The 26,272-nt window shown below is 42.8% G+C and overlaps 1 protein-coding gene across 1 annotated transcript in view; it reads right to left on the reverse strand.

Moving 5' to 3' along the window:
• Positions 1-1,048: 1,048 nt before the first annotated feature.
• The window catches only part of LOC115472943 (phosphatidylinositol 4,5-bisphosphate 3-kinase catalytic subunit gamma isoform-like), a 39,020-nt gene continuing 13,796 nt past the window's right edge, over positions 1,049-26,272 (reverse strand). Inside the window, exons 3-11 of the mRNA XM_030207486.1 lie at positions 23,606-23,671; positions 18,449-18,674; positions 16,552-16,646; positions 13,699-13,845; positions 11,334-11,424; positions 6,979-7,112; positions 5,685-5,796; positions 3,906-4,063; positions 1,049-2,441 (exon numbers count right to left, since the gene is read on the reverse strand). Of these exons, the coding sequence (XP_030063346.1) occupies positions 2,178-2,441; positions 3,906-4,063; positions 5,685-5,796; positions 6,979-7,112; positions 11,334-11,424; positions 13,699-13,845; positions 16,552-16,646; positions 18,449-18,674; positions 23,606-23,671 (1,293 nt within the window). The 3' untranslated portion in view covers positions 1,049-2,177. The remainder of the gene's footprint in view (positions 2,442-3,905; positions 4,064-5,684; positions 5,797-6,978; positions 7,113-11,333; positions 11,425-13,698; positions 13,846-16,551; positions 16,647-18,448; positions 18,675-23,605; positions 23,672-26,272) is intronic.

The following is a 26,272-nucleotide window of genomic DNA, read 5'->3' on the forward strand; positions in this document are numbered from 1 at the left end:
ACTCAGACAAGAAAAGAAGGTATCCCCACAGACATAACGCTTTAAGGAAATAGCAAATGGAAATTCTGAAAGTAAAAAAAAATTGACCTAAATGATGACAAAATTCATTCATCTGTGAAATAAGTTTCCAATGGCCCTCAAGCCTATATCATACTATGAGAGGCATTTCTGACATGACATCTAGGTCTCACGTTGGATATTTTGCTCAAAATGGCCAGAATCTGAATAGCAAATATAGCCATTTTTGAAACAGCAAAATGGCCACTTGCTAGATGTTTTTGTGCTCTGTGCATTTATCATTTTGGCCCATTTTTTGGGAAAAAAAAACCCCATCTAAGTGAAAAATGCACAAAATCAAGCCATTAGGATATAGGAGGATCCAGCATTCTTAGTAGCCTGGCCACACAAACATCCCAGCAGAGCAGTGAGACACCATATGAAGTGGACTTCATATAAAAGTTCCCAGGTACACATCTCACCATTGCTCCCTTATATTGTATGATGCCCTCCAAAGTCCACCAAAAACATACTGTACCCAACTGTACACCACTACAATAGCCCTTATGGCCTCAGCTGTCACTTATATATGGGTACAGCAGGTTTTTGGTGGGTTTTGAAGGTTGACACATTCCACCACAAGTGTAACAGTTAGAGTGGGATATGGGCCTGGGTCTTCTTCTCTACAGTGCACTGCACCCACCACTAGGCTACTGCAGGGACCTGATTGGTGCTCTAATAGAACTGGCCATAACATCTGAGGCTGTCATAAAGGCTGATATGTACTGTTTCTTTTACATCTTTGGGGGGGGGGGGGGGTCAGTGACCACTGACAGAGTCATTCTTTTATTTCTCTAGTGGTCATCTGGTCATTTATGGCACTTTTTGAGGCTTAGTCGTTACTGAAACAGGTGTAGCTCAAAACATATTAGGTTTAGTCCTGGGCATTTTCATTTTGTTCCATTGTGGCTGAAAAACATCCAGGTCTTAGGATGCTCAAATCCCACCCTTAACACATCCCCATAAAGCCCTCTTGAGATTTGGATGCACTGCAGATGAACAGCATAGAAAAACGTATGAAAATGGGTTTCGAAAATACCGAATTGGATGCGTGTAGTTTTGAGGGCCTTCTTAAACTCATCATGAGAGTGCACCTTATACAAGTCAGGTGGAAGTGCGTTCTAGTGTCTTCCGAAAAGTAATTAAAGGAACTTCCTACAATGAGGGTACCACTAGGAGAGATTGATCTACAGAACAGAGAGTCCATGCAGGGAGGTAAGGTGAAAGGTATGTAGCCAAAGAGCAGGTTGACTAGTTTGCAAAGTTTTATGAGTTGTTTTGGAGATGTTGCAATTTATTGATGACTCAAGCCAATAAAAAGAGCATTACAATAATCAACAGCAGAAATAACCAAGGCATGTACCAAAACACGGCCGGTTCAAGGAACAGGCAGAGGGACCGAATTTGACAAAGGCGAAAAAAAACACTTAGATACAACAGAGGATACATGGGAAGGGAAAGTAAGTGCGGAATCAATGGTGACTCTTAAAACCTTCAAAGGATTCTGGTTTAGTGTAAATGTAAACTGCCTAGATGGCATTACTGATTGGGAAGTTTATTAAGCATAAATAAAACTAGGAAAACTTGGAAACTTAAGCTACAACTGAAGAAGGCATGATCTAAATCCAAAAATCCCTTTGATACTAAGAGATATACTTCTGCTCATTAAAACTTACTACACCGCCAACTTTAACAGATCACGGCAGCTTACAAAAAGAAATGATAAAATATACTGAAAAAGAAAAGAGCTCCATTTAAGATAGGAAAGACCTAAGACATTCAAAAAGACATCCCACAAAACATTCAAACATAAAAAGAAAGGGAACCTTGCAGATAACCTGTAATGAGCTCCTCCCATCCCTGCACCCTGAGTTCCAAATGTCAGGTCAAAGAAACAGGTCTTTAGCAATTAGGAATGTTCTGGCAAAAGCAGGTTTTATCTTCCATTATTTTTATGTTTTGTTTTTGTTTTGTGTTGTTTCATTTTGTTTTGGCTCCTGCTAAATTCTTCAGTTCATGCTATAACAATTTAACAACAAAAGAAACAGCACATTCCTAACGAATCCTACTAACTATGAGATGGACTAGACACTGGTATCCATATCTGTGCCTCCTCCACATCAAGCCTGCTTTATGCCTATCACCACATGGATCCACCAGTTGGCCTGGACTGTCCAGTTCAGCTTCTCACAGATAGCAATCTGATTCAGGAAATGTTTCTTTGCTGATTCTTCATCCTGCCCTAGTGCCAAGGCCTCCTTCAGGTACTGGAGATCCTCTGTACAAGTCAGCTCGGGAATACCCGTCAACATCATGAGAGAGAAGAGAGTGACCAGAAGGTTGGAATGTGATCGTAGGTTCGCATATGCCTGAATACAAATGTCCTAAGGCAGAAGAAGATCAGAATTAGATTTAAGGTTCAGTTTAAATCTAACTGGGCGACCAACATACAAGAACCCAACAAGACTCTTGACTTGCACAGGTGTTGTAGGCTAGGGAGGTCCAGGCTTCCCCATGTTGTTTGTGTGTGTGTGGGGGGGGGGGGGGTTCATTTTGTTTTTACTTTTTAATTTTTGTTTCAGGGCAATTTCGTTAATAGCATACATTGTTGCTCATTACTGGGCAACAGAACATACCTTCATTCTATAGCGCCGACTACTGAGCAACACTGTCCATTATTTATCAATAGACACAATACTGAAGAATCAAATTTCAACTGAGTCCCTCAGTCACATAAGGACGGGGATAGTACAAGGTTATTAGATGTTCCAGGCAAAATCTCAGGCTCTCCTCCAATTATCTTTCATGCCCCTAGGCACCCTCTGAATTAAATTCAACAATCATGATTATCCCAGCCTCTTCCATCCAAAACAACCCTGTAAAATTGTATAAATGGACATCACACTTTTAGATATCAAGCTTTGTTTTGTTTGTACATTCCATAATGAGTACAATTTCCGAAGGCTATTTACCTGGATAAATAACTATTTGTCTAGATAAATGGATTATTTGAAAGTTATACCAACACAAAATAGTGTTGTCAATAGAATTGGGTAAGTGTGGGTTTATCATACACAAACACCATTCAAATTCCCATTAAATAATTTCAGTACAAGAAAAAAAGAGGGGAAGGGGTGGAAGCAAGACCCTCAAAGTCCCATGCTAAATGCAGTTGCATACAAGTACTAAGGGATCAAAATATAATCATAGAGTCTACAGCTTACCATCAAAATTGACTCACAACATTTTTTGTCCAGGCAGTTACCATAATTTTAAATATGCAAAATTTACAAAAAAGACAAAAACTCCAGCCCTTCAAGGCAGGAACCAAAGAATTCTACAAAATTCACTACATTTAACCAATTTGCTTTTCACAAAAGTAAAACTTGTTCCAAAGATCTAGAGTAACAAAACCCTACATATCCTGCAGATGGTTTGTTGAGTTCTGGCTGTTGGGGGTCTATTGTTTTCCTTTAAATGTAGGTGCCCTTGCTGACCCCCTAGGCAACCATCCAGTCTGCCTGCTGGTTAAACCAGGCCAGAGTAAGGTTTAAGTGCAGTACTTGTTCAGAAGCTGTACTGGATTTCAACATTCATTGAAAAAAACCTTCTCTATAGCATGTACAGTGCAGCCAGCCTCTTATTTTGAAGCCCACAAGACAGTGCCTGCACAGATCTTTAGGGGTGTGTAGGAAAAGATGCATTTTATTTAGTTTCCCATGCCATGACACGACACATTTTTGTCTTTTCCTTTTTATTTATTTATTTTATTTTGCTCACTGGAGGCAGGCTATAAATAATTATTTTCCATTTTCATGTCTCGTGTGGTGGTGGCATTCTGACATTACCTTGAATCTCTGAAAGTAAAGACTGGGTTTCTTGTTCACTCTTCCCATCAAAAAGAGGAAATCAGGAGTGAGAACAAAGGGAACTCGCTCCCGGTTCACTCCCAAGAAGTGCTTCGTATTTCCCAGGATGTGGCCAAAATCGATGTGGAAGAGATTTCCTGCAAGACAGAAACATTCAGGCCGTGAGCTCATCGTTTTCTTCTTATTGCTAGGAGAGGAATATGTTTACCATGCAGGTTCAAAGCAGAATTTGATTTATTAGGGATGAGAGCGAAACGGGGTAGAGTCAGGAGTAGTACAAGGAAATATTTTTTGATTGACACATGGGTGGAGAGACAAGGAGTTCAAGAAAGCCAGGGACAAGCACAGAGGATTTCTGAAGGACACTTGGTTAGTCCAATACAAGGGCATCATCATCCAAGACTGTAATGAACTATAGCTATGTGACTTCACTCACCGGTGCTCCTCCCACTTCGCCACTGCCAATGAGAGGAGACAGTGGGCTGGGAGCAATTTTTGTGCCCATCCATATTTGCAACCTATGCGGTCGCACCATTCACACAGCCCCTGGAACGGTGCTGATATTACCTCTTTTGTTGTTCTTGTTATTGCTGTTGCTGTAGAACTGAACAATTGGTATGGATGGACAGAGTGCATGATTATGGTCTTTATCTGCCACCATGTTGTTTCTATGTTCCCGTTTCGTTGGTACTCTGCTTTATTTTTCCATTACCCTATGTCACTTGTTGCCTCTGTTTACACCACATCATGTCCATCATGTTCCATGAATCAGGATAAGCCATGTGAATCTTGAAGTCTCGTGAATTTAGAGCTCATGCATGACCATGGAGTGCACCGACTCCCTCACAGAGGCCTTATTTTGTTGCAGTGTTTTCAGCTTAGGCTTTGAACATGGAACATGACAGAGTCAGCCCATACCAAGCCAGTACACAACAGCACCAGTTTGTAAAGTCATGGCTGAAGGATAGACTGGGGTAAGTGGAAAAACCACAACCCTTCTGTGTGGAGGAGTAGCTAATGGTTAGTGCAGTGGCACAAAAACCTGTGGAACTGGGTTTGATTCCCACTGCAGCTCCTTGTGACCCTAGGCAAGTCACTTAACCCTCTATTGTCCCAGGTACAAAACCTTACCCCCCCCCCCCCCCCCCCGTCTGCTAAGCCACACTAGCAGCTGCAAGGCGCTAATGCCGACACAGCCCATTTGCTTTGAATGGGCCGTGCTGACATTGCCACGCAGCTTAGGGGTCCTTTTACTAAGGTGTGCTGAAAAATGGCCTGCACTGTTGTAGACGCGTGTATTGGATGTGCACAGGTCCATTTTTCAGCGCGCCTGCAAAAATGGCCTTTTTTGGGGGGGCCGAAAATGGACGTGGCAAAATGAAAATTGGTGCGCATCCAGTTTGGGCCTGAGACCTAACCGTTACCCATTCACTTAGCGGTAAGGTCTCGCGTGTTAACCAGGTTGTAATCATCAGTGCACGCTTAATGGACGCATGTACAAAATGAAATTACTGCCCATGACATGCGATAGCTGGGCGTTAGTTCTGAATTGGTCCACATTGGGCATGCGTAGGCACATATGCGGCTTAGTAAACAGGCAGGTTAGATTTTAAGCCCACTAGGGTTAGAAAAAGTACTTATATATAATATATGTAAAACCGCTTTGATTGTACCACAGAAAGGTGGTATATCAAATCCCATTCCCTTACCTTCAGAAGGAATTTAGGGTACACCATTGAACCTTCTAACACACTGTACCTTGGTTCGTTATCATGATGTTATCATTATGACGATCCCCAATTCCCAAGACATAAGTAGCAACGCAGTAGCCAGCACAGGAAGTGACAAACTTCTCCATGGCTTGGTAGTACTGTGGAAACAGAAAATGTATTTAGATTATTGCAATGGGATATACCTTGGCTTCAAGCAAAGTATCTAACACGTTTACCAGTCATTGAAATTTGTTTTACAAGAACGTTTTCAATGGGATTTTCATATCTGGCATTTGCTACCTGGAATGCACTTCCATATCAAATTAGGAAGCTTCTGAATTAATTGTTATTTTGTAAAATGCCGAAGGCTTTTTATTTAAAAAAATATTTGGATGTGTGATGACTATTTTCACTTATAGGATTGTGATGTTTATCCCAGGAGATGCCTGGCACTTTTAATTTTGGAATCACATAGAACTGTATGGCATAGATGGAATACAAAAAATGATTGTAATATAATGTTAGGTAACCATCTGTACAAAATACAGCTGTACACCTAATCTACAGTCTGGGGAAGTTTGACCATGTTTCTTTCCTTGCTAGGCATCTTCATTGGTTACCTCTTGTTGAGCACCTGAAGTTTAAGATTTGAATCTTGGCCTTTAGAGTGCCCAGTGGGTTTGCTCTTGTTTATTTTCAGAAGGTCATTCAAAAGTATCTACTCAACCAGTTTTGAGGTCAGAAGGGCAAGAGTTACTTGGCGTGTGTATTTCCTAAAGCTGAAACTCGTTCACTTGCATTGACTTGTGCATCCCCTTGCTTTGGAATACTTTGCCAACATATTGAGAGCACAGAAATACTATATGAAGTTTATCAGGCTGGTTACAGCTTTCTTGAACACACAGGTTTATGAATCTCTTTTGCAATGTTTTATTATTCTTTTGTACACTGCATAGGAATATTGATGTGCATCTTATAAAAATGTTTAAATAAATTTAACTTACACCATTTCAGTGCAGCTGAAGGCAAGTTATATTCAGGTACACTAAGTATTTCTGACTCCACAGAGGGCTTATAATCTAAGCTTGTGCCTGAGGCAGTGGAGGGTTAATGACTTGTCCAAGATCACAAGGGGCAGCAGTGGCGTTTGAACCCTGGTTCTTCCGGTTCATAGCCTACTACTCAAACCCATAGGCTACTCTTCTACTTAACAACTACAGCAAACAAAAATGATGAAGTGGAATTTACCTGCTGTAAAGGGAGGATTCCCTTCCTTACTTCGATCCCCTGACACCCCACTGCAGTCCTTCGGTACCTTTTCTCATACCCACTTTCCTTACCATCTCCTCCACTTTGCACTTGTTTCTGAGCCAGTCATACAAGGCATCATCCCTGAATGTCAATGGTCTGCTGTCCCCTTTACTCTTTTGCACAGATGCGATGGTGGCAGCATCCCTCACGACTTCGATCATTCCTGCAAGGATGACATTGTTCACAAGATCAAAAGACAAGCAGAAAATTCACCTACACTAGAAGACAGCATCTCCGGCAGACTCACAACATCAAAAGCAATGATATCACTTCTGATATTATTCATTTGTGTAATGATGTTTTCTCAGAGCATATGCAGCAGAACAGGAAAAAAGACAGTTCAGTATTATCTGGCCTCTGAGGGGTAACTGAAAAAAATAGCGACTCTTATAAAAACAAATATTTGCAACACTAACAACCTGAAAAATATTTGTTGAATCCTGAGAAAGGATATCTGGAATGCTCCAAAGCACCACTGAGATGCTCTGACCCCTCCACACCATCTCATAGTCACAATGAAGGCAAGTCAATAAATTGGCGCCTACAGATAGGTGCTAATCGAGCGCATAAGTTATAGCATAAAAGCACTTGCATGCATGATTGGTGCCCCTAATTGGCACCTTCATGCATAAGAGCTAGGCGCTATTTTATAACATACGTGCCAAAATTGTTTAGCGCAAGTGCGAGGGGGCGTAAACATGAGCAGAGTATGGGCGGGTCAAGGGCATGTTTCTGAGGTACACATGGAACTTGCACACAACAGTTACGACTGCCATTAACTTGGCCTAACTGTTGGCGTCCATCTTTAGGTGAGTCAATGCCGACTTATGCTAGTGTTCTATCATGGAATTTTGTCGCCCAGATGCCGTTATAGAGTTGGCACAAAGCACATGGCATTGGGGCACCTAAATCTTGGTACCAGTTTATAGAATTGCCACAAAAACTTATTGACATAGATATCTAAGTACTGGAACCCCTATAGCTCTGGCATGACTTCAGGTGCACCCATGCAATTTTCTTTTAACCTATGGAGGAGATTTTGAGGGAATCTCTTGGTAATGACAGTTTATGAGTTTTGTCAACTTCATTTGACTGTTAGTTTATATGTCTACTCTAGTGTACCAAGGGCAGGGCATTTGAGGTGGTCCACCCCAGGTGCTGGCAGCAGAGGGGGGCAGGTACACGATACAGGCATGAGCTCTCGGCTCTGCCAGTCCCCTGCCCAGAACAGGAAGTTGACATCTGAGGGGGCAGGGGTGCATGCCTGCTCCGTGCACCCCCTTGCTTGGAGGGGTGTGTGCACTGCTGGGGGAGTGCACTCGCGCTCCACCTGGGGGAGGGGTGCTCCGCCCCACCCCAGGTGCCATATGCATAGGCGTAGTTTGACTGTTTCATTTGGGGGGGCAAAGAATGGGCGGAGCATATTAGCATATCATTTGCATATATACATATGCAAATGAATATGCTAATATGGAGGAAGGAAATGAAATTTACAGGCAAAATATCACAGATGCACATTTCAAAAAGCTGACACATTTCAATTAATAAATTATGAATAAAATAAACTTTTATTTACCTTTGTTGTCTGATCATTTAGTTTTTCTATTCGCTTTGATCCCAGTGTCTTCTGTTTTATGCAGTGTCTTCTTTCCAGTAGGCTTCCCTCTGCTCCCCACCCTCCCAGTCCCATCCATCTCTTGCTCCTTCCCTCTGCTCCCCACCCCTCCCAGTCCCAACCATCTCTTGCTCCTTCCCGCTGCTCCCCACCCCTCCCAGTCCCACCCATCTTCTGTTCCTTCCCTCTGCTCACCATCCCTCCGTCCCATCCATCTCTTGCTCCTTCCCTCTGCTGTGCCTGACCTCTCCAAATCCCATCCATCTCCTGGTCCATCCCTCTGCTCCCCACCCCTCCCAGTCCCATCCATCTTCTGTTCCTTCCCTCTGCTCACCATCCCTCCGTCCCATCCATCTCTTGCTCCTTCCCTCTGCTGTGCCTGACCTCTCCAAATCCCATCCATCTCCTGGTCCATCCCTCTGCTCCCCACCCCTCGCAGTCCCATCCATCTCTTGCTCCTTCCCTCTGCTCACCTCCTTTCCCAGTCCAATCCAATTCCTGGTCCTTCCCTCTGCTCCCCACCCACCCCTCCCAGTCCCATCCATCTCTTACTCCTTCCCTCTGCTCCCCACCCACCCACCCCTCCCAGTCCCATCCATCTCTTGCTCCTTCCCTCTGCTTCCCACCCCTCCCAGTCCCATCCATCTCATGCTCCTTCCCTCTGACCTCCTTTCCCAGTCCAGTCCAATCCAATTCCTGGTCCTTCCCTCTGCTCCCCACCCACCCCTCCCAGTCCCATCCATCTCTTACTCCTTCCCTCTGCTCTCCACCCTCCCAGTCCCATTCATCTTCCCTCTGCTGCCCCCCCCCCCCCCCCCCGCGAGGTCCAGGATCGTGACTCCGTTTACCCCCTCTCTTCCTCCCTCCCTCCGGTGCAGGCAGCAGTCTTCTTCAGCCTTTCTGTGTTCCTGGCAGCGGTAGCAACGTACACGCTGCCTTCGGTCTGCCCCGGAAGCCTTCTCTTCAAGTTCCTGTTCCCACCTATGCGGGAACAGGAACTTGAAGAGAAGGCTTCGGGGCACAGCTGAAGGCAGCGTGTACGTCGCTACCGCTGCCAGGAACAAGAAAGGCTTAGAGAAGATTGGTGCTGCCTGCGCCGGAGGGTAGGAAGAGAGGGGGTAGATTATAGACACGCTCGTCTCCGTCTGCTTCGCTGCTTCCCTGCCCTCTCGGTTTGCGTCCCGCCTTCCTCTGATGTCATTTCCTTTCGGGAGGGACGCAGACCGAGAGGGCAGGGAAGCAGCGAAGCGGACGGAGACGAGCGCGTGCCTGCTTGTTTTTTTTTTTTTTTTTCATTCTAGCGCCAGTCCACGTCATCGTCGTTTGGGGGGGCATTGCCCCCCCTCGCCCCCCTCAGTCTACGCCTATGGCCATATGTTAGGTACGCTACTGTATGTCTGTTGATATGATGTAAGACTAACCTGTTACTTGCAGTTGATAGAGTGGTGAGATAGATTAACCTACAGTTCAGGCCTTGATTTTTAAGCCAGCTAGATTATTGTAATGTACTTTTTATTGGATGCAGGCAACTAATTCTAAAGAGGCTGCAAACTTTGCAAAATGTAGCCGTTTGTTTGATTTATTCTTCAAAGAAGTTTGATAGGGCACCTCCCCTCTTGTTGAAGGCCTACTAGCTTCCCATTAAAGTTAGGATATATTTTAAAGCTTGTCCAGTCCAACCATCTTTAAAACTTTACATGGTTTTGCTCCTGAATATATGCTGTCATTATTTACTCTTCCTTGTTGGGGTAACACATAAAACTATGGAATATGTTACTTTAATGTCTCCCCAGGGCTGGTCTTAGCAATTGTGGGGCCCTGTGCAGACCAGTTCAATGGGCCCCCTGCCCCCCCCCCCCCCCCCCCCCCCACCAGCGCCCACCCGTGCCTGCCATCATAAACCATAATTTATCAGTTTAAAAGGAGGTTTAGAGCTCTTGGAACCCCACCTCACCCCATACCTTGATATGCATCCACCAGTTTTTAGTAGAGAGCGGCAGACAGCAATTTTCATATTCCGTCAGCTGCCGCGGAAGCAGGAAGTGACATCAAAAGGGGATGGGACGCAGCAGTGAGGAGGCTCTGGGCTCGGCAGCTGACAGGATATGAAAATTGCTGCTGCCGTCTGATGCTCTCTACTGAAATGTGGCCCTGCATCTCCCGACCTCAAAATTTGACATATTTAAGTAAGCTTTCCAGTCCTCGCTTTATGGGAATAAAATTATGGAATGAGCTCCCAGGTATTTTTAGATCTCTTAATAGTCTTTTGCTATTTAGAAAAACCCTTAACACATGGCTATTTTGATTAATTTTTGAAATAAGTTTAATACTAGATTCTCTTTTATAATTTATTTGATTGATTTTTGTCGGTTTTTTTCTTGATTGTTACTTCTAAGGTATGCCCGGTTCTTTTTGATGTAAACCGCATAGAACACCCAAAGGAAGCAAAAACCCTCATACCAACAAAATAAAATTCAAATGAACTGACCCGCCTTCTCCCATGTTCCCTACAGTTTTTGTGGCTCTTTCGAGATGTGCAGGACTTGTTGGCCCTCAATGAGTATTTCATTTACAGAATGTGATTATTTTTATCGTCCCACCAGAGATTTTGGAAAACCCTGAGTTTGAGCAAATGAGCCCCAGGATGTTTACTTTCCAAAGTGCTGAGTATAATTGATGTTGGTTGGAAACACAGACTAAATATATTGTCCCAAGAGGTGGGTAGGGGTTATATCATAGGAAATCCCAAGAGGATTAACTGTACTGTACCAATGTTGAAGCCAGTGGAAATACAGCCATAAGGAACCAGATTCAAATCGAGAGCATTTTCTTGCCAGATGGAATCCATGACAACCAACATCTGCATTGGAAGGTGAAAGATACATGCAGTTAGGATGATTTTGCTGCTATCATCATGTCTCCCAAACCTAAGATGTTGGAACAGATATGCAATTAAGTGGGAATTGAACCCAGGTTCTAAGCCCATTGTACTAACCAATGGGCCCTACTCCTCCACTCTTACAAAGCGCTGGCCTTTGGGAAACAAAGAAAAATCCTTTCCTACAGCTTAGATTTTCAAATTCCTTGGGAGCCATTGGTAAGCCAATAATCAAAAAAGTTTCCCAAGAAATAAGGGAGTCTTTCACTAGGTGGCGGTAAGCCCAACATGCTTACTGCTCGCTCAACTGGAAGTATTGCTGGGCTACAGCAGCAGGCCCAGCAGTAGTTCCCACACCCAGTGCATGCCATTTCCGGCGCTACGAACATAGTTTTATTTTTGTAGAGCTGGTGTTTAACCAGTGGTAATCGGGTTAGCGTGTGAGCCCTCACCGACATCTCAATGGGCGATAAGTGCTGCCCCCAAATTGGTCGTGCGGCAAAGGCTATTTCTTTAAATAAAAATAGCCTTTTACCCGCTGCAGTAATAGTGGGCCTCAGTGCACGTCAAAAACATGGACTGATGCCAGCGCAGGCTTCCTTTTGCTGCAGCTTAGTAAAAGGGCCCCTAAAGGTGAAAAGGAGGAAAAGGGATCTCAGAAATCAAATGGACACTTGTTATGCAAACATTGAATTGTCCAAATTACAAGTTTCAAGTATCGATCCTGAAAATACCTCCAAAGGTCTAAAGACACTTGTGTGTCATTTACTAAGAACTTTTATTATGTATGTATTTTTTGGAATGGTATGATAGTGTGGTCTACAAATTTTTTTAATACATTTTAGAAATTTTAGGATTTCAGAAATTTTTAAAAAATTTCTACAATGTCCCAAACTCTCTCACACAAGCAGCAGTGTTTTGCTAATAAAGGGACCCTTTTACAAAGCTGTGGTAGGCCCAATGTGGGAAGAACCACTTGGACGCACTTACTGCCTCCTGAAGAGCAAAACACGCACAGCTGAAAAAAGCGCTATCCTATAAGCTGCGCTCAAAGTTAGCTGTGGTTTATAGAATAGCGCTTATGCCCAGAAATTGTACCTAACCTTACGTACAGCCATTTGCACCAACTGAAATATGATGCATATATACATACCTACGTTAGGCATGTATCCCTGTTATTCTATAATAATTAACATTAATTTTAGGAACACCCCCATTGTACCTATGACCCTCCAATTTCCATGCCCCCTTTTTCAAATTGCATGTAATTTTTCGGTGCAGTTCCGTGCCCAAATTTACACACATAAATGCCATTTAAATCTAATTAGTGCCAATAACTGCTTGTTAAAAAGTCAATTATTAGTGCTAATTAGCTCGTTATTCAATTAAATTGTGCACACAGTTTTGGTGATTTTTATAGCGTTAGCTTAACACACGTTAGTAAAAGACCCTTAAGAGCATAAATCCTTTGAATATCAGGTCCTTCATTTTTATCATGCAACTCTTTTTTTTTCCAAACACCTGCTACTTTTTTGCATTCTGTACATTTTAAAGATATATTTTAAATTCCACTATGGCTTTACTTATAGAAGTCTCATTCACCATTCACTGTTTATTTCAATCTTTTCTAATTCCAAATATAGTTAAACATATAATTAAAGAGAGGAAAAAGACTTCAGACGCTCGATAACGCAACTACATATTTTGTAGCGGGTATTGTGCTGCTCAGTGTTTACTTTTGAAAATGAGTTTTCTTTATGTAAACTACCTGGGGAGCATCCTCACGAGTGTCAAAAAACCCTCTCCAATCTTAATGTTATTTTCACTTTCTTTCTCTTTCAAAGTTTTTTTTAGCACTTATCTTTTGCAATTTGGACTAATGGGTGACGCCCGACAGCGAGCTCCTGTTTCACAGAGTGCTTCAAAAGGAGCGGATCCCTTAGTCTACCTCTCTCTGTTTCTCCATTTTGCTTTCGTCTTTGGGCCTTAAGATATATTTTAAGAATTTAGTGTAGCTATAACAGCAGAAACAACAAATATTTCATTATTTTTTGTGTCATTTCAGATGAGAAAATGACACAAAACTAATGAGAATGACATAGAATTTGAAAATATGACAGCACATCCATAACATGGGTGTTAATAGTTACATCAGGAAATACCCAGTGTACTTGAATGCAACTCACTTTGAGCTACTGCTGAAAAAAGTGTGAGCAAAATCCAAATAAATAATAACAACAACCTGAAATTCAGTACCTGAATAATGAGCATGTCCTGCCGCAGATCGTCTCCGTGCTTGAAAATGATCCCAATCGGAGGGCTGTCTGCAGTTTCCAAGTCATTGCAGCTGAACTCCAGCCACAGCGGTTTCTTCTTGGATGCCATCACCTTACACTTATCTAGCTACAAGGAAGAACAAGAGCAGACCATAATAGATGCCTTCCCACATCAAAAGAGTCTCCTCATAATCTACAAAACAAGAACGCTATGGAATGCAAAACAGAGGGCAACAAGGAAGGTGAAGGTGACCTAAATATTTGATAAACCATATATTTCAGTTGTACAAAACAAACAAGGTAAGAGCTGGGAAATAGCTTTTAACTCCAGTAACTTCCTCATACTGGAAGTCTTTTGTTTGCCTAAATGAGTTCTACGTTTGTAACAGTAAAGATAAATAAATAGATGAAAAATAAAAATCTGCAATAGAGTAGACACCCTTGATGGTGTGGATAACATGAGGAAGGACTTAGCGAAGCAAGAGGAATGGTCCGGAATTTGGTAGCTAAGATTTAATGCTAAAAAATGAAGGGTCATGCATTTGGGCTGCAAAAACCAGAGGGAATGGTACAGTTTAGGGGGTGAAGAACTTTTTTTGCACGAAAGAGGAGCAGGACTTGGGTGTGATCATATGTGATGATCTTAAGGTGGCCAAAACAGGTAGAAAAGGTGATGGCGAAAGCTAGAAGGATGCTTGGGTGCATAGGGAGAGGAATGGCCAGTATGAAAAAGGAGATTATGATGTCCCCGTTTAGAATATTGTGTACAATTCTGGAGGAAGAAATCCACCAGAAGACGGAGAATTCAAAACGCCCCACAGTAGATACAAGAGTACAACAAAAAAAGTGGGAGAGCGACCAAGGAAGCCAAAGACAGGAAGATGTACATTAATAAGAAGGTTTATTTGAAGTATGAAGACTTGACACAACGTCGTGTTTCGGCCGTTAGGCCTGCATCAGGAGTCTCTTACACAGGATGTTTCTGAAAAATGATGAAGAGAAATCTTCAAAAGTAGCACAATAGTCTTGAAAAAGACTGTTGCTAGCGTGGACGCGTTGGTCTAAACAGACTTCTGCATGCACTTCTGCATCATTTTTCAGAAACATCCTGTGTAAGAGACTCCTGATGCAGGCCTAATGGCTGAAACATGACATTGTGTCGAGTCTTCATACTTCAAATAAACCTTCTTATTAATGTACATCTTCCTGTCTTTGGCTTCCTTGGTTGCTCTCCCACTTTTTTTTTTTTGTTGTACTGTACAATTCTGGAGCCCACACCTTCAAAAAGATATAAACAGGATGCAGTCGGACCAGAGGGCAGCTACTAAAATGGTCAGTGGTCTTCATCAAAAAGTGTATATCGACTTAAACATCTTAGTATGTATACTTTGGAAGAAAGGAGGGAGAGGGGAGATATGATAAGAGAAATTTAAATACCTATATGACATAAATGCACAGGAGGTAAGACTCTTTCAATTAAAAGGAAGCTCAGGAATGAGGGGACATAGGATGAAGGTGAAAGGGGATAGACTCAGAAGTAACCTGAAAAAATACTTGTTCATGGAAAGGTCGATGAATTTGTGGAATGGCCTCCTGGTAGAAGTGGTGGAGACAAAACAGTATCTGAATTCAATAGAGCTTGGGACAAGTCCATAGGATCTCTAAGGGAGTGATAGGGAGAGTAGATGCCATGGATGAATAGACTGGATAGACCATGGTCTTTATCTGCCTACATTATTCTATGTTTCTACGTAAAAAATAAATAAACGACTAAATGAAACATTAAAATCCAATATAAATAAATAAATGAAAAATCAGAATTGCTTGCTGTGGAAGTAGTTATACTCAAGAAATCATTTTGCCAACATGGACATTATTATTTGATGATTCTGTTGAGATATACAATAGCCAACACGAAAGCCTAATACAATGACAATCTCTTGAAAATCCACCAGATGGTGTTCTTATGGGTGCAAGCACTATGTGGTAATGACTTTTAATTCAGTTGCTGTTTTCACTGATCTTTTCACAGAAGGGACACAACTCATTTTCTGTCTCAAGCTGTAATAAACTACAAAGAGTCCTGTTTCAGTTTCCTATGGTATTTCGATTTTTAATATGCTAGAATAAACTTAGAACCACCATAGTGCTAGAGCATACATGGAATGGAGGGGATATTCCCCCCCCCCCCCCCAATGATTACAAGTGGACAGGTGCATCTCCAATAATGACTATCTGTTCCTCCATACAGGAATGGCTGTATCATTAGAGGAGGACTTATTTCTACTGTTGACACAATAGGGGTAGCATGGTGAACTGGCATCCACTCAACCCACCCCTGTTGACACCCTGAAGAAGCTCACTCTATAACAGATTCAAGCAAGAATACAGCCCTCTGTGTGCTTATTTATTCTACAAATGGCTTTCCATGGTAAAGGTGACGACAGCTTTTGCCAATTCGATGATGCTGACTGGTGGCTTGAGTTGCAAATCTCAGTCCAATGGAAATGGAAATCTAGTTTGGAATATTCAGACCGCCGACATACAGAGGCATTTTCCCTCTTTCAAAATTCCATTTCATCAAGAAAAGAGACAATTTGATTATTTAATTTATTAATTGAAAAAGTTTGAGAAAATTAAAAAATTAAAATTTTTAAAAAAATCTCCACAGTTAAGATACAATTCATAAATTTACATAGTAGAAAAAAACCCACTGATTAGTTGTGATTGGTTTCAAATTGAGGTGGTTTAGTTCTTCCGATATTTGAAAAATGATGTGAAAAAGCACAAGTAACCAATTTTTAAATGCCAAAGTTTAATGTATACAACTTACCAGAATTTCTCCAGCTCGAATGCGGGGATCAAAGGGAACCTTAAAATTTTGGGGGAGATCAACAGATTGCAGCATCTTTTGAAGCTGGGAGGCCGCTGTTGAAAGCCAAATGCAAAATATTTCAAATTCTTTTACAGTGGAAATATGATTGTGATTTTCATGATTCATAAAGCACATACAAGATTGATGTAGTGCTGTATAGAGACACATGGAGTAAATATTTAATAGGACATCTATGAGAATTTCCAAAACAACATTCCTATTTTCTAACGGCAATATAGGCACCTATGTGTCTTTATTACAAAAAAACAAAAAATCCACTCCCAGAACCAATGCCAATAGCATACATATGTCCGTGCGTAAATTTATATCTGTCCAATGCAAGTATATATTTTATAAAGTACCTCACAACTCCACCCAGTTCAGCCCAAATGTTGTGTAGAGACCCCCAGGGCACTGCCTTGCTTCGAGAGACCTCTAGTGGCGTTAATAATGCCTGTGACCCAATTATACCTCCTGCAGTTTCCAGAACGAGGGGAGGGCTGTGCTGACCAGTAAGGTAATGGTGGGAGGCGACCCCTTATGAAAAGAAACTAAGGACTAGGTTTACTAAGCGGCGCTATGGGTGTTTTAGCGTTTTAACGCGCGTAAATAGTGTACACGCATCAAACGCTAATGCGCCCATAGAAATGCACAGGTGTGTTAGCGTTTAATGCGCCTTAAATTTACAGGCGTGTTAAAAACGCTAATGCACCTTAGTAAACATATCCCTTAGACTGGTATAAAACGCCAGCCCCATTGCAATCCTTGTCTTTGGTTTTTCAGCCATAAAGCAAAGGGAAGAGCCTATGACCTGTAAGCCAAAGTACTACAAAAGTGCACTGAGGGGGAGAGCTAAGCCTCCCCCCCTCCCGAAGGAGGAGATTGGCTGGGTAAGTCAGAGTACCACTGCTGGAGGGGAAGTGAAGGACAAAGGAAGAAAGAAAAGTTCCAGGAGTAACTGTTTGATATTTTTCTACTCTGCCATTATTGGATTTTTTTTATTCACTTCTTAAAACTTTCAGTAAATCCTTGGTTCAGAACAATATCTGGGCTGGACAGTGTCATTTAGGAAGGGGGGTGCGAGGAAAATGTGGATTTTGGTACCACCAGCCTCCCAAGTTTTTTTTTTTTAATTTGAAATGTTTTTATTCAATTTTTTCTAATTCCATACATTAAGCACTGTAACATTTTTTAACTGTTATACAACCATATTTTCAACTGAACCAATGAACTTTAAACAATAAACATTACGTGTACAACATCATTCTGAGCCCCCCTCCCCATCCCGCATATTTATGGCTGTTGGACCCTGTCTATCTCCTGAAGTTTCCATGTCCAAAATAGAGTCTAGAGCACGCCATTCCTGTGCCTTCGAGTTATATCTTCAGCCTCCCAGGTTTAACTGGTCCCGACCTGGAATCCTAAATTTCCAAAGAGATAAACCTGCAAAAAACAGTTTTGCGCCTCTGAAGTTGTGCCCCCCCCTATTCCCCCCACTGTGAGGGTCCCCAGACTGGCAGGGATTACAGCTGTACCTGGGAACACCTCTAGGTGGTCCATGTGAAAGTATGTATGTGTTTATGCATATTCACTCACATGATTTTATAAACCCATTTCCCATATGTAAAACATGCTTTACACACATACCTCCCCCATTTGTAGAAACCAGGGGCCCTTTTACTAAAGAGTTGGCACGCAGCAACAGGAACTACTGCCAGAGGACAGGGATGGACTGGGAGATGAGGAGGAAGCTATTGATCACTTGAAGCATGGTCTGCTGTCCGTTGAAGAGTTTAAGGGCAGAAAATATGATGAGCAACTTTGTCTACTATAGAAGACCACAAGGAACACTCACCATGGCTTGGGAGGTCGCCTGTCTCAGGTAGGATTTTTTTGATTTCAGTGGCTACCCTGCTGAGCTTCTCCACTACCTCTACTTGCTTAAGGAACTCCTCCAAGGTGGAACGCTCACAGCCCCTCAGGTATGCTTCAAGAATCACAGCAAAACGATCTTGATAGTATGGAGACCCACTGATTTCACCTCGTAGGTACCAGAAGAAAAAGTGTCCGATTTGCTTACTCTGAAAAGGCAGGTAGAAGGATTAAGAGAACATTATAAGATGAGACAGTGGTGGTATTCCTTCCACAGTTTGATTTGTCGTTAGCATTTCAGGATATAGCTACCAAAATTGTCTTACAACGCTTGTGTTGACTAGTATAAATGTACATTTTGACATGTGGTGCTGCAGATATACCAGCATCTAAAGCTAGATTTGCTTGAAGAATTTAAAGAGCTTTAATGGGTCGTACACTTAAGTAGCACTAAACAGAGCTATCCCAGATCTATTGAAAAACTAAGTTCACAAGTCAAGTGCCAAAGTTCTCAGTTTCCTGACACTACATAGGACTGGACTCAGTAAATGACATTCAGAATTGAAAAAAATCAATGCTAAGCGCAGTTCTATAAGAGGCACATTCCCCCCCCATAAAGAATCACGTGCAGCGCCAACTCCCATGCCTAAGTTTAGGTGCCAGACTTACGCCTGATGAAACCTGGGGTATATGCCAGTACCTAAGTTAGTCAACTCTGAGGCCACATTCCAAAACTACATGCACAACATTTTGGAAAAACCCCTGATATGCCCATGACCACACCCACTTGTGAGTCAGACGCCATGCCTTATAGAATAGCACGCAGCCTGTGCAAATTTTAATGAGTGCCAATTAACTTCAATAACCAGCTGTTAGCACCCCTAATTAAGAGCTCGTTACTCAATTAAATCGCACACGTATCTTGGGCGCCATATATAGAATCTGGGGGGGGGGGGACAATGACTCTTCAGTTGTTATACTGGGGGTTATTCCGAGTTCACAGGATGATATTCCTGCAGGCCCATGATTTAGTCAGTGCATTTTTTTTCTAGCAAAAAAGATGCCAATACAGAAATGCCAGGCCATCCTTCAGGGATGGGTTAATCGCCTTGGGTGAATCTTTTTATAAAGGCAGGTAATAAATCCCAGTAAATAAAATAATCACTGAGGGAACAAAAAATGTTACAAGAGGAAAGAAGAGAGTAAATAGCTTTGCATTCAAAGCTCTTCTCAAGTAAATGGATTTGACCCTTGAATATATAGTTCAACCATGATTTTTGTCTCATTGTATTCCGTAAACGTACATTATAAAAATAAGTTGCAAAGTTATGAAGTGTGAGTTCTAGGAAGGAAAAAGCCTCAGAGCCCAGCCTTACTGATCAAACACTTCCAACAGCTCCAAGGGCAATTACTTTATCAGCATAAAGTAATTTCCTTTTTTTTTTTTTTTTTTTTTTGTTACATTTGTACCCTGTGCTTTCCCACTCATGGCAGGCTCAATGTGGCTTACATGGGACAATGGAGGGTTAAGTGACTTGCCCAGAGTCACAAGGAGCTGCCTGTGCCTGAAGTGGAAATCTAATTCAGTTCCTCAGTTCCCCAAGACCAAAGTCCACCACCCTAACCACTCCTCCACTTGAGGTTCTACATGGAATGTTGCTATTCCACTAGCAACATTCCATGTAGAAGTCGGCCCTTGCAGATCACCAATGTGGCCGCGCAGGCTTCTGTGAGTCTGACGTCCTGCACGTACGTGCAGGACGTCAAACTCACAGAAACAGAAGCCTGTGCAGCCTTCTACATGGAATGTTGCTAGTGGAATAGCAGCATTCCATGTAGAATCTTCAATAGTAGCAACATTCCATGTAGAATCTCCAATAGTATCTATTTTATTTTTGTTACATTTGTACCCCACGCTTTCCCACTCATGGCAGGCTTAATGCGGCTTACATGGGGCAGTGGAGGGTTAAGTGACTTGCCCAGGGTCACAAGGAGCTGCCTGTGCCTGAAGTGGGACTTGAACTCAGTTCCTTAGTTCCCCAGGACCAAAGTCCACCACCCTAACCACTAGGCCACTCTTCCACTTCCTATTGTGTTTTCAACTGTGCACAGTGAACAAAATCTGTGCTTTATGCGATGATGGTGGCCAGCGTTTCGCTTTAATGCTGCATGAGGGAATCGTAGGGCTATGCGTCAATCATGAAACTGCTGGACATGTTTAATCAGTAAGGCTGAGCTCTGAGGCTTTTTCCTTCCCAGAACTCACACTTCGTAACTTTATAACGTACATTTATGGAATATAAAGTGACATAAATCATGGTTGAACTGTATATTCAAGTGAACACTGAGGGATCTACTGGGGGTAATGGAGGGTTAAGTGACTTGCCCGGGATCAAAGTCACTGCACTAACCACTAGGCTACTCCTCCACTCAGCCTAAGCTTGGGGAAAATGGGTCACTTTTAGCAGGCAATAGAAAAGATGCCTGTACTCAGTACCCCCCGAGTTCCCCTGGAAAAAAACCCTAGATATAGTTAAGAGACTTACTATCTTTCTATATGGCATCACCTTCAAAATGAGAGTGTAGGTAGTATATTCAATGTTGGTCCTCGAGGTCCGCAACCCCAGTCAGTTTTTCAGGATTTCCATAATGAATTTGTATGAGATCTATATGCATGAGATGGAGGAAGTGCATGCAAATTGATCTCGTGCATATTCATTGGGGAAATCCTGAAAACCCCAGTGGATTGCAGACCTTAAAGACTGACATTGAGCTCCCCTGTCCTAGAGTATGGGGGTAATTCTACAAAGGGGACCCTAACATTTATGCACCGGTTGTTTCATATGTGTCACATATGAGTGTATCAGGGGGATAGCCAGCAGCCCATTTTGGGGGGAGACCCCCCCCAGGGTGGACTGGGGGGGGGGGTCAAGCATTCCTCTCAGCTCTCTCCCTCCCCCCATTAAAAATTGGCCGGGGATGCCCAAGCCCTGCCATTTGAAGAGCTCCTTGGCCAGAACCTTCCCTGATGTGAAGAGGTCAGTGACGTGCTTCAGTGGAATCTTTGCTACTTGAGATAGCTGATGAAATTTTGCTTAAAGCAGATCAAGGGTATGATGCCCTCTGGATCTTTCCACAGCTGTTGATACAATTTCTTATTCCAAATTGTTGCAGTGTCTAAGAGATGTCGGTCTTGATTTTATCGTGCTTCACTGGTTCAAATCTTATTGTTCAGGTAGAACTCACTCAGTTTGCTGGAATTCTGACCTGTCTTCCAAAAAGGTTTCCCAAAGAGGAGTTCCTCAAGACTCCCTCTTATCAGCACTACTTTTTAATTTGTACTTAGCTCCATTGGCAAGTAGATTTTCATTTTTTGCGGACGATATTCACTTAATCGTCTTTATGGAGGACAATCAAGAAGAGATCATTTCTACTTTTAATGACATGCTGGGTGGGTTTTCTGGCAGGCTGGATGAGTTCTAGAGAATTAATTCTAAATGCAGAAAAGTGTACAGCTATGTAGCTACCACAAAAGCACAATGTTTTGAGGATCCTTCCTGAGACTGGTGACCATCCTTTGTCACTCTCCCAGAATATAGTTACTTTGGTTGTTCATTGTGACATCAACTTGTCCTTCCATCTACAGATAAGTCATGTAGTGAAATCATGATTCTATTATATGTGTATGCTAAGGCAGTTGAAACCGATTCTCACTATGGACAACCTGACAAAATTGTTCCATGCATTTATTACTAGTAGGCTAGACTACTGTAATTCTTTACTGATTGGTTCCAGTAAAGCTAGTCTACAATGCTCACAATTGATACAAAATACTGCAGCAAGGCTGTTAACAGGAGCAAAAAAAATCGAATCACATCACACCAATATTGTATGAACTCCACTGGTTGCCTGTTAAGAAAAGGACGGAATCTAAGAAGCTTTAAACCTGAGAAGTCCTCAATATTTGTAAAAAAAAAAACCCTAATTAAGTATTCTCCTTCTTGCGAGTTGTGGTCTTCTCAGAAAGGACTCCTTAAACTGCCAGGTTTGGATACTATCAGGTTGACTTCAACCCGGAGGTGGGCATTTTCTAATAGTGGACCATCTCTTTGGAACTTGTGGTTGCAAAGCTTTTCTGACTGCTTATTTTATCGTAATTTTCAGAAACTTTGTAAGGCTCTTTTGTTTCAGCAATACTATGGCTGATTGTGTGATGATGTTGCTGCTATATCATTAATAAATTATATACTATACTTTAAATTTTATATAGTTTTAGTATGATAATGATGTATGCTGCATGTTCACTTTTTTTTTTTTTTTTGTAAACGACTCAGACACTTTAGTGTAGAGCGGTATATTAAATCAATAATTCCAATCCAATTTGTAGTGCCTGATCCTGCCCATTGAAATCAATGCTGCAAGTCCCTTAATGCACCCTGATGGCGTAGTCAGAAATCCAGGACTGTCCCACAATCTAAAGCCTGGAACTGGGTAGCTTGGCATTTCTGGAATATTGAGCCCTGCATTTCAAGTTTGGACAAAACACTCAGATCATGGATTTTTCTTTGAGACACTGAGGGATTCCCTAGGGCAAGGCTACTCAATTCAGGTCCTCAAGCTCCAGAGGTAGGCCAGGTTTTCAGGATATCCATAATGAATATGCATGAGAAAGATTTGCATACCAAGAAAGCAGTGCATGCAGATCTCTCTCATGCATATTCATTGTGGATATCCTGAAAACCTGGTCTGCTGTGGACCTTGAGGACCGGAATTAACTCATATTCTGGTCTTCATACCGGAATTTCTGTTCCTGACACTCGTTAGTTGTTTTTTTTGCCCTGTCACCTCTGAGGGTGTCCCCCTTGAGTTTTCAGGGAACATCTTGCAAAAAATGAGGTTACAGGAGCAAGTGCTGCATGAAAGGATTTCTCCCCATCATACAATTAATGTTTGAACCCAGTTAAAATGTAATAAACCCTCTGCTAGAATTAAGCCCCAGATATAGAATTAGTAATATTTCAAATTCCTACCATTTTGTCTTCTTATGTACAAACTCTTTGGAGGCACAGCTAAGGTTAGGTATAGTTTTTCTTTGTTATCTGAAATATCAGCTATACTTTCAGGTGCCGACATGACTCACCCTCAGCGCTCGATGGATAAGAAATCTTGCCAAGGCACTGTCATGATAGGCCTCAAACTTTAGAGCCTACAAATGATAACATACAGAATTATTGCCATATTTCCTCAGAAGTTTCTATTTTACAGAGTTTATTTTATTATTTTTTTTACTGTTTACGAGGATTGCAGTATGCTAATTGTTTGAAATCTCACTTCAATGAGTGAGTGAAGAAAAAGAAAATAATGGAGGAATACCCAGGCAGACTACAGGAAATGACATCAGCCAATTGGTTCCTTATCTTGTCTTATAATAAAGGAATAACCAGGCCGACTACAGGAAGTGGCATCGGATAGTAGGTTCCCAATGAGGTGATGGTCAATTATGTGAAAGCCTGTTAAACTCTGGTACATTATGGACAGACATGAATGCAAAGTTCACATCTGTACTGAATAAAGTTATCTGACTAAAATACATTCAGTTAAGAAAGCATTAAATAAATATAGTAATTTACAGACTCGTATGTATTACTACTGTTTTCCCTTGTCTTGAGCTTATATTAGAAAAGCAAATGAAAAATTAAAATACTAATAATACCAAAAACATCAGCTTTGTAAGCATTCACTCGCTATAAGAAGAAATGGAGCCTAATTTCTGGGACACTAGGGGCTCATTTACGAAAGAGAAAAAACATCTAAAAAGTGGCATAAAGCAGCACTTGGATGTTTTTCTCACCAAAACGTCCAAATCAGTATTTTTGAAACCCATTTTCCAGATGTTTTTCTATGCAGTTCATCTGCAGTGCGTCCAAATCTCAAGGGGACGTGTCAGGGGCAGTGGCGTAGCCAGAAGTCAATTTTTGGGTGGGCCAACAGGTTGGATGGGTGGGCACTAGACAGTGGTGTGCTGGTAAATGTTTAACAACAGGCTCTCTCCCCGGTCCACCTCTGCACCCCCCCCCCCCATCCACCTGTGCACCTCCCCTCAAAATTGCAGAGCTGGCTGTAGCCGGGGAGAGAGCCTGGGGGGGGGGGGGGGCAATGCATTACTGTCTCCAGGAAAAAAAAATTAAATGATCCCAGGTTCCAATTTAATTCATGTTTAATGTGGGATAAAATGCCATAAATAAGTAAATAAATATAAACTTTTAATGTTGAGCACCTGATTCTCAAAGTGGACATATTCCAAACACTATAATGAAAATAAAATGATTTTTTTCTACCTTTGTTGTCTGGTGACTGTTTTTCTGATCATGCTGGCCCAGTATCCGATTCTGCTGCTATCTGTCCTCTTAACTCCGTTTCCAGGGCTTCCTTTCCATTTATTTCTTTACTTTCCTCCTTTCTCCTTCATTTCTTGCTCTATATCCATAAGTAAAAGCTGGGTCCTCTGCAGACTTGACTGTCTAGTGGATCCAGCTTCTGCCTATTTTCTTCATCCATGTGCAGTTTTTCTCCTCTCTTCCTTTTCCCTCATCTCATCTCCTTCCTCATTCTTCCATCCCCTCCATCCATGTCCAGCATTTCTTCTCTCTCCCTTCCCTCTCTTCCATCCATGTCCAGCAACCCTCCTCTCCCCTGTCCTTCCCTCCATCCATGTCCAGCAACCCTCCTCTCCCCTTCCATCCATGTCCAGCAACCCTCCTCTCCCCTTCCCTCCATCCAGCAACCCTCCTCTCCCCTTCTTCCACCATGTCCAGCAACCCTCCTCTCCCCTTCTTCCACCATATCCAGCAACCCTCCTCCCCCCTTCTTCCACCATGTCCAGCAACCCTCCTCTCCCCTTCTTCCACCATATCCAGCAACCCTCCTCCCCCCTTCTTCCACCATGTCCAGCAACCCTCCTCTCCCCATCCCTCCATCCAGCAACCCTCCTCTCCCCTTCTTCCACCATATCCAGCAACCCTCCTCCCCCCTTCTTCCACCATGTCCAGCAACCCTCCTCTCCCCATCCCTCCATCCAGCAACCCTCCTCTCCCCTTCTTCCACCATGTGCAGCAACCCTCCTCTCCCCTTCCCTCAATCCAGCAACCCTCCTCTCCCCTTCTTCCACCATATCCAGCAACCCTCCTCTCCCCTTCTTCCACCATGTCCAGCAACCCTCCTCTCCCCTTCCCTCCATCCAGCAACCCTCCTCTCCCCTTCTTCCACCATATCCAGCAACCCTCCTCCCCCTTCTTCCACCATGTCCAGCAACCCTCCTCTCCCCATCCCTCCATCCAGCAACCCTCCTCTCCCCTTCTTCCACCATGTGCAGCAACCCTCCTCTCCCCTTCCCTCCATCCAGCAACCCTCCTCTCCCCTTCTTCCACCATATCCAGCAACCCTCCTCTCCCCTTCTTCCACCATGTCCAGCAACCCTCCTCCCCCCTTCTTCCACCATGTGCAGCAACCCTCCTCTCCCCTTCCCTCCATCCAGCAACCCTCCTCTCCCCTTCTTCCACCATGTGCAGCAACCCTCCTCTCCCGTCTGCCCTGTTTCCTTCCTGCCCCCCCCCCGCCGCCGCCGTACCTTTAAATATTACAGTTTTGCTGGAGTCGCGGGCAGCCGGCATTGAAGACATCGGCAGGCTTACGCCGGTTCCAGGACCAGCAGCCTTCCCTCTTCCCTCGTTGCAAGTCGGATGATGGCTCTGCCCTCGTAGATACAGGAAATACGTCAGAAGAGGGCGGAGCCATCATCCGACTTGCA

Source organism: Microcaecilia unicolor, chromosome 6 (assembly GCF_901765095.1).
Source record: "Microcaecilia unicolor chromosome 6, aMicUni1.1, whole genome shotgun sequence".
Classification (NCBI taxonomy): Eukaryota; Metazoa; Chordata; class Amphibia; order Gymnophiona; family Siphonopidae; genus Microcaecilia; species Microcaecilia unicolor.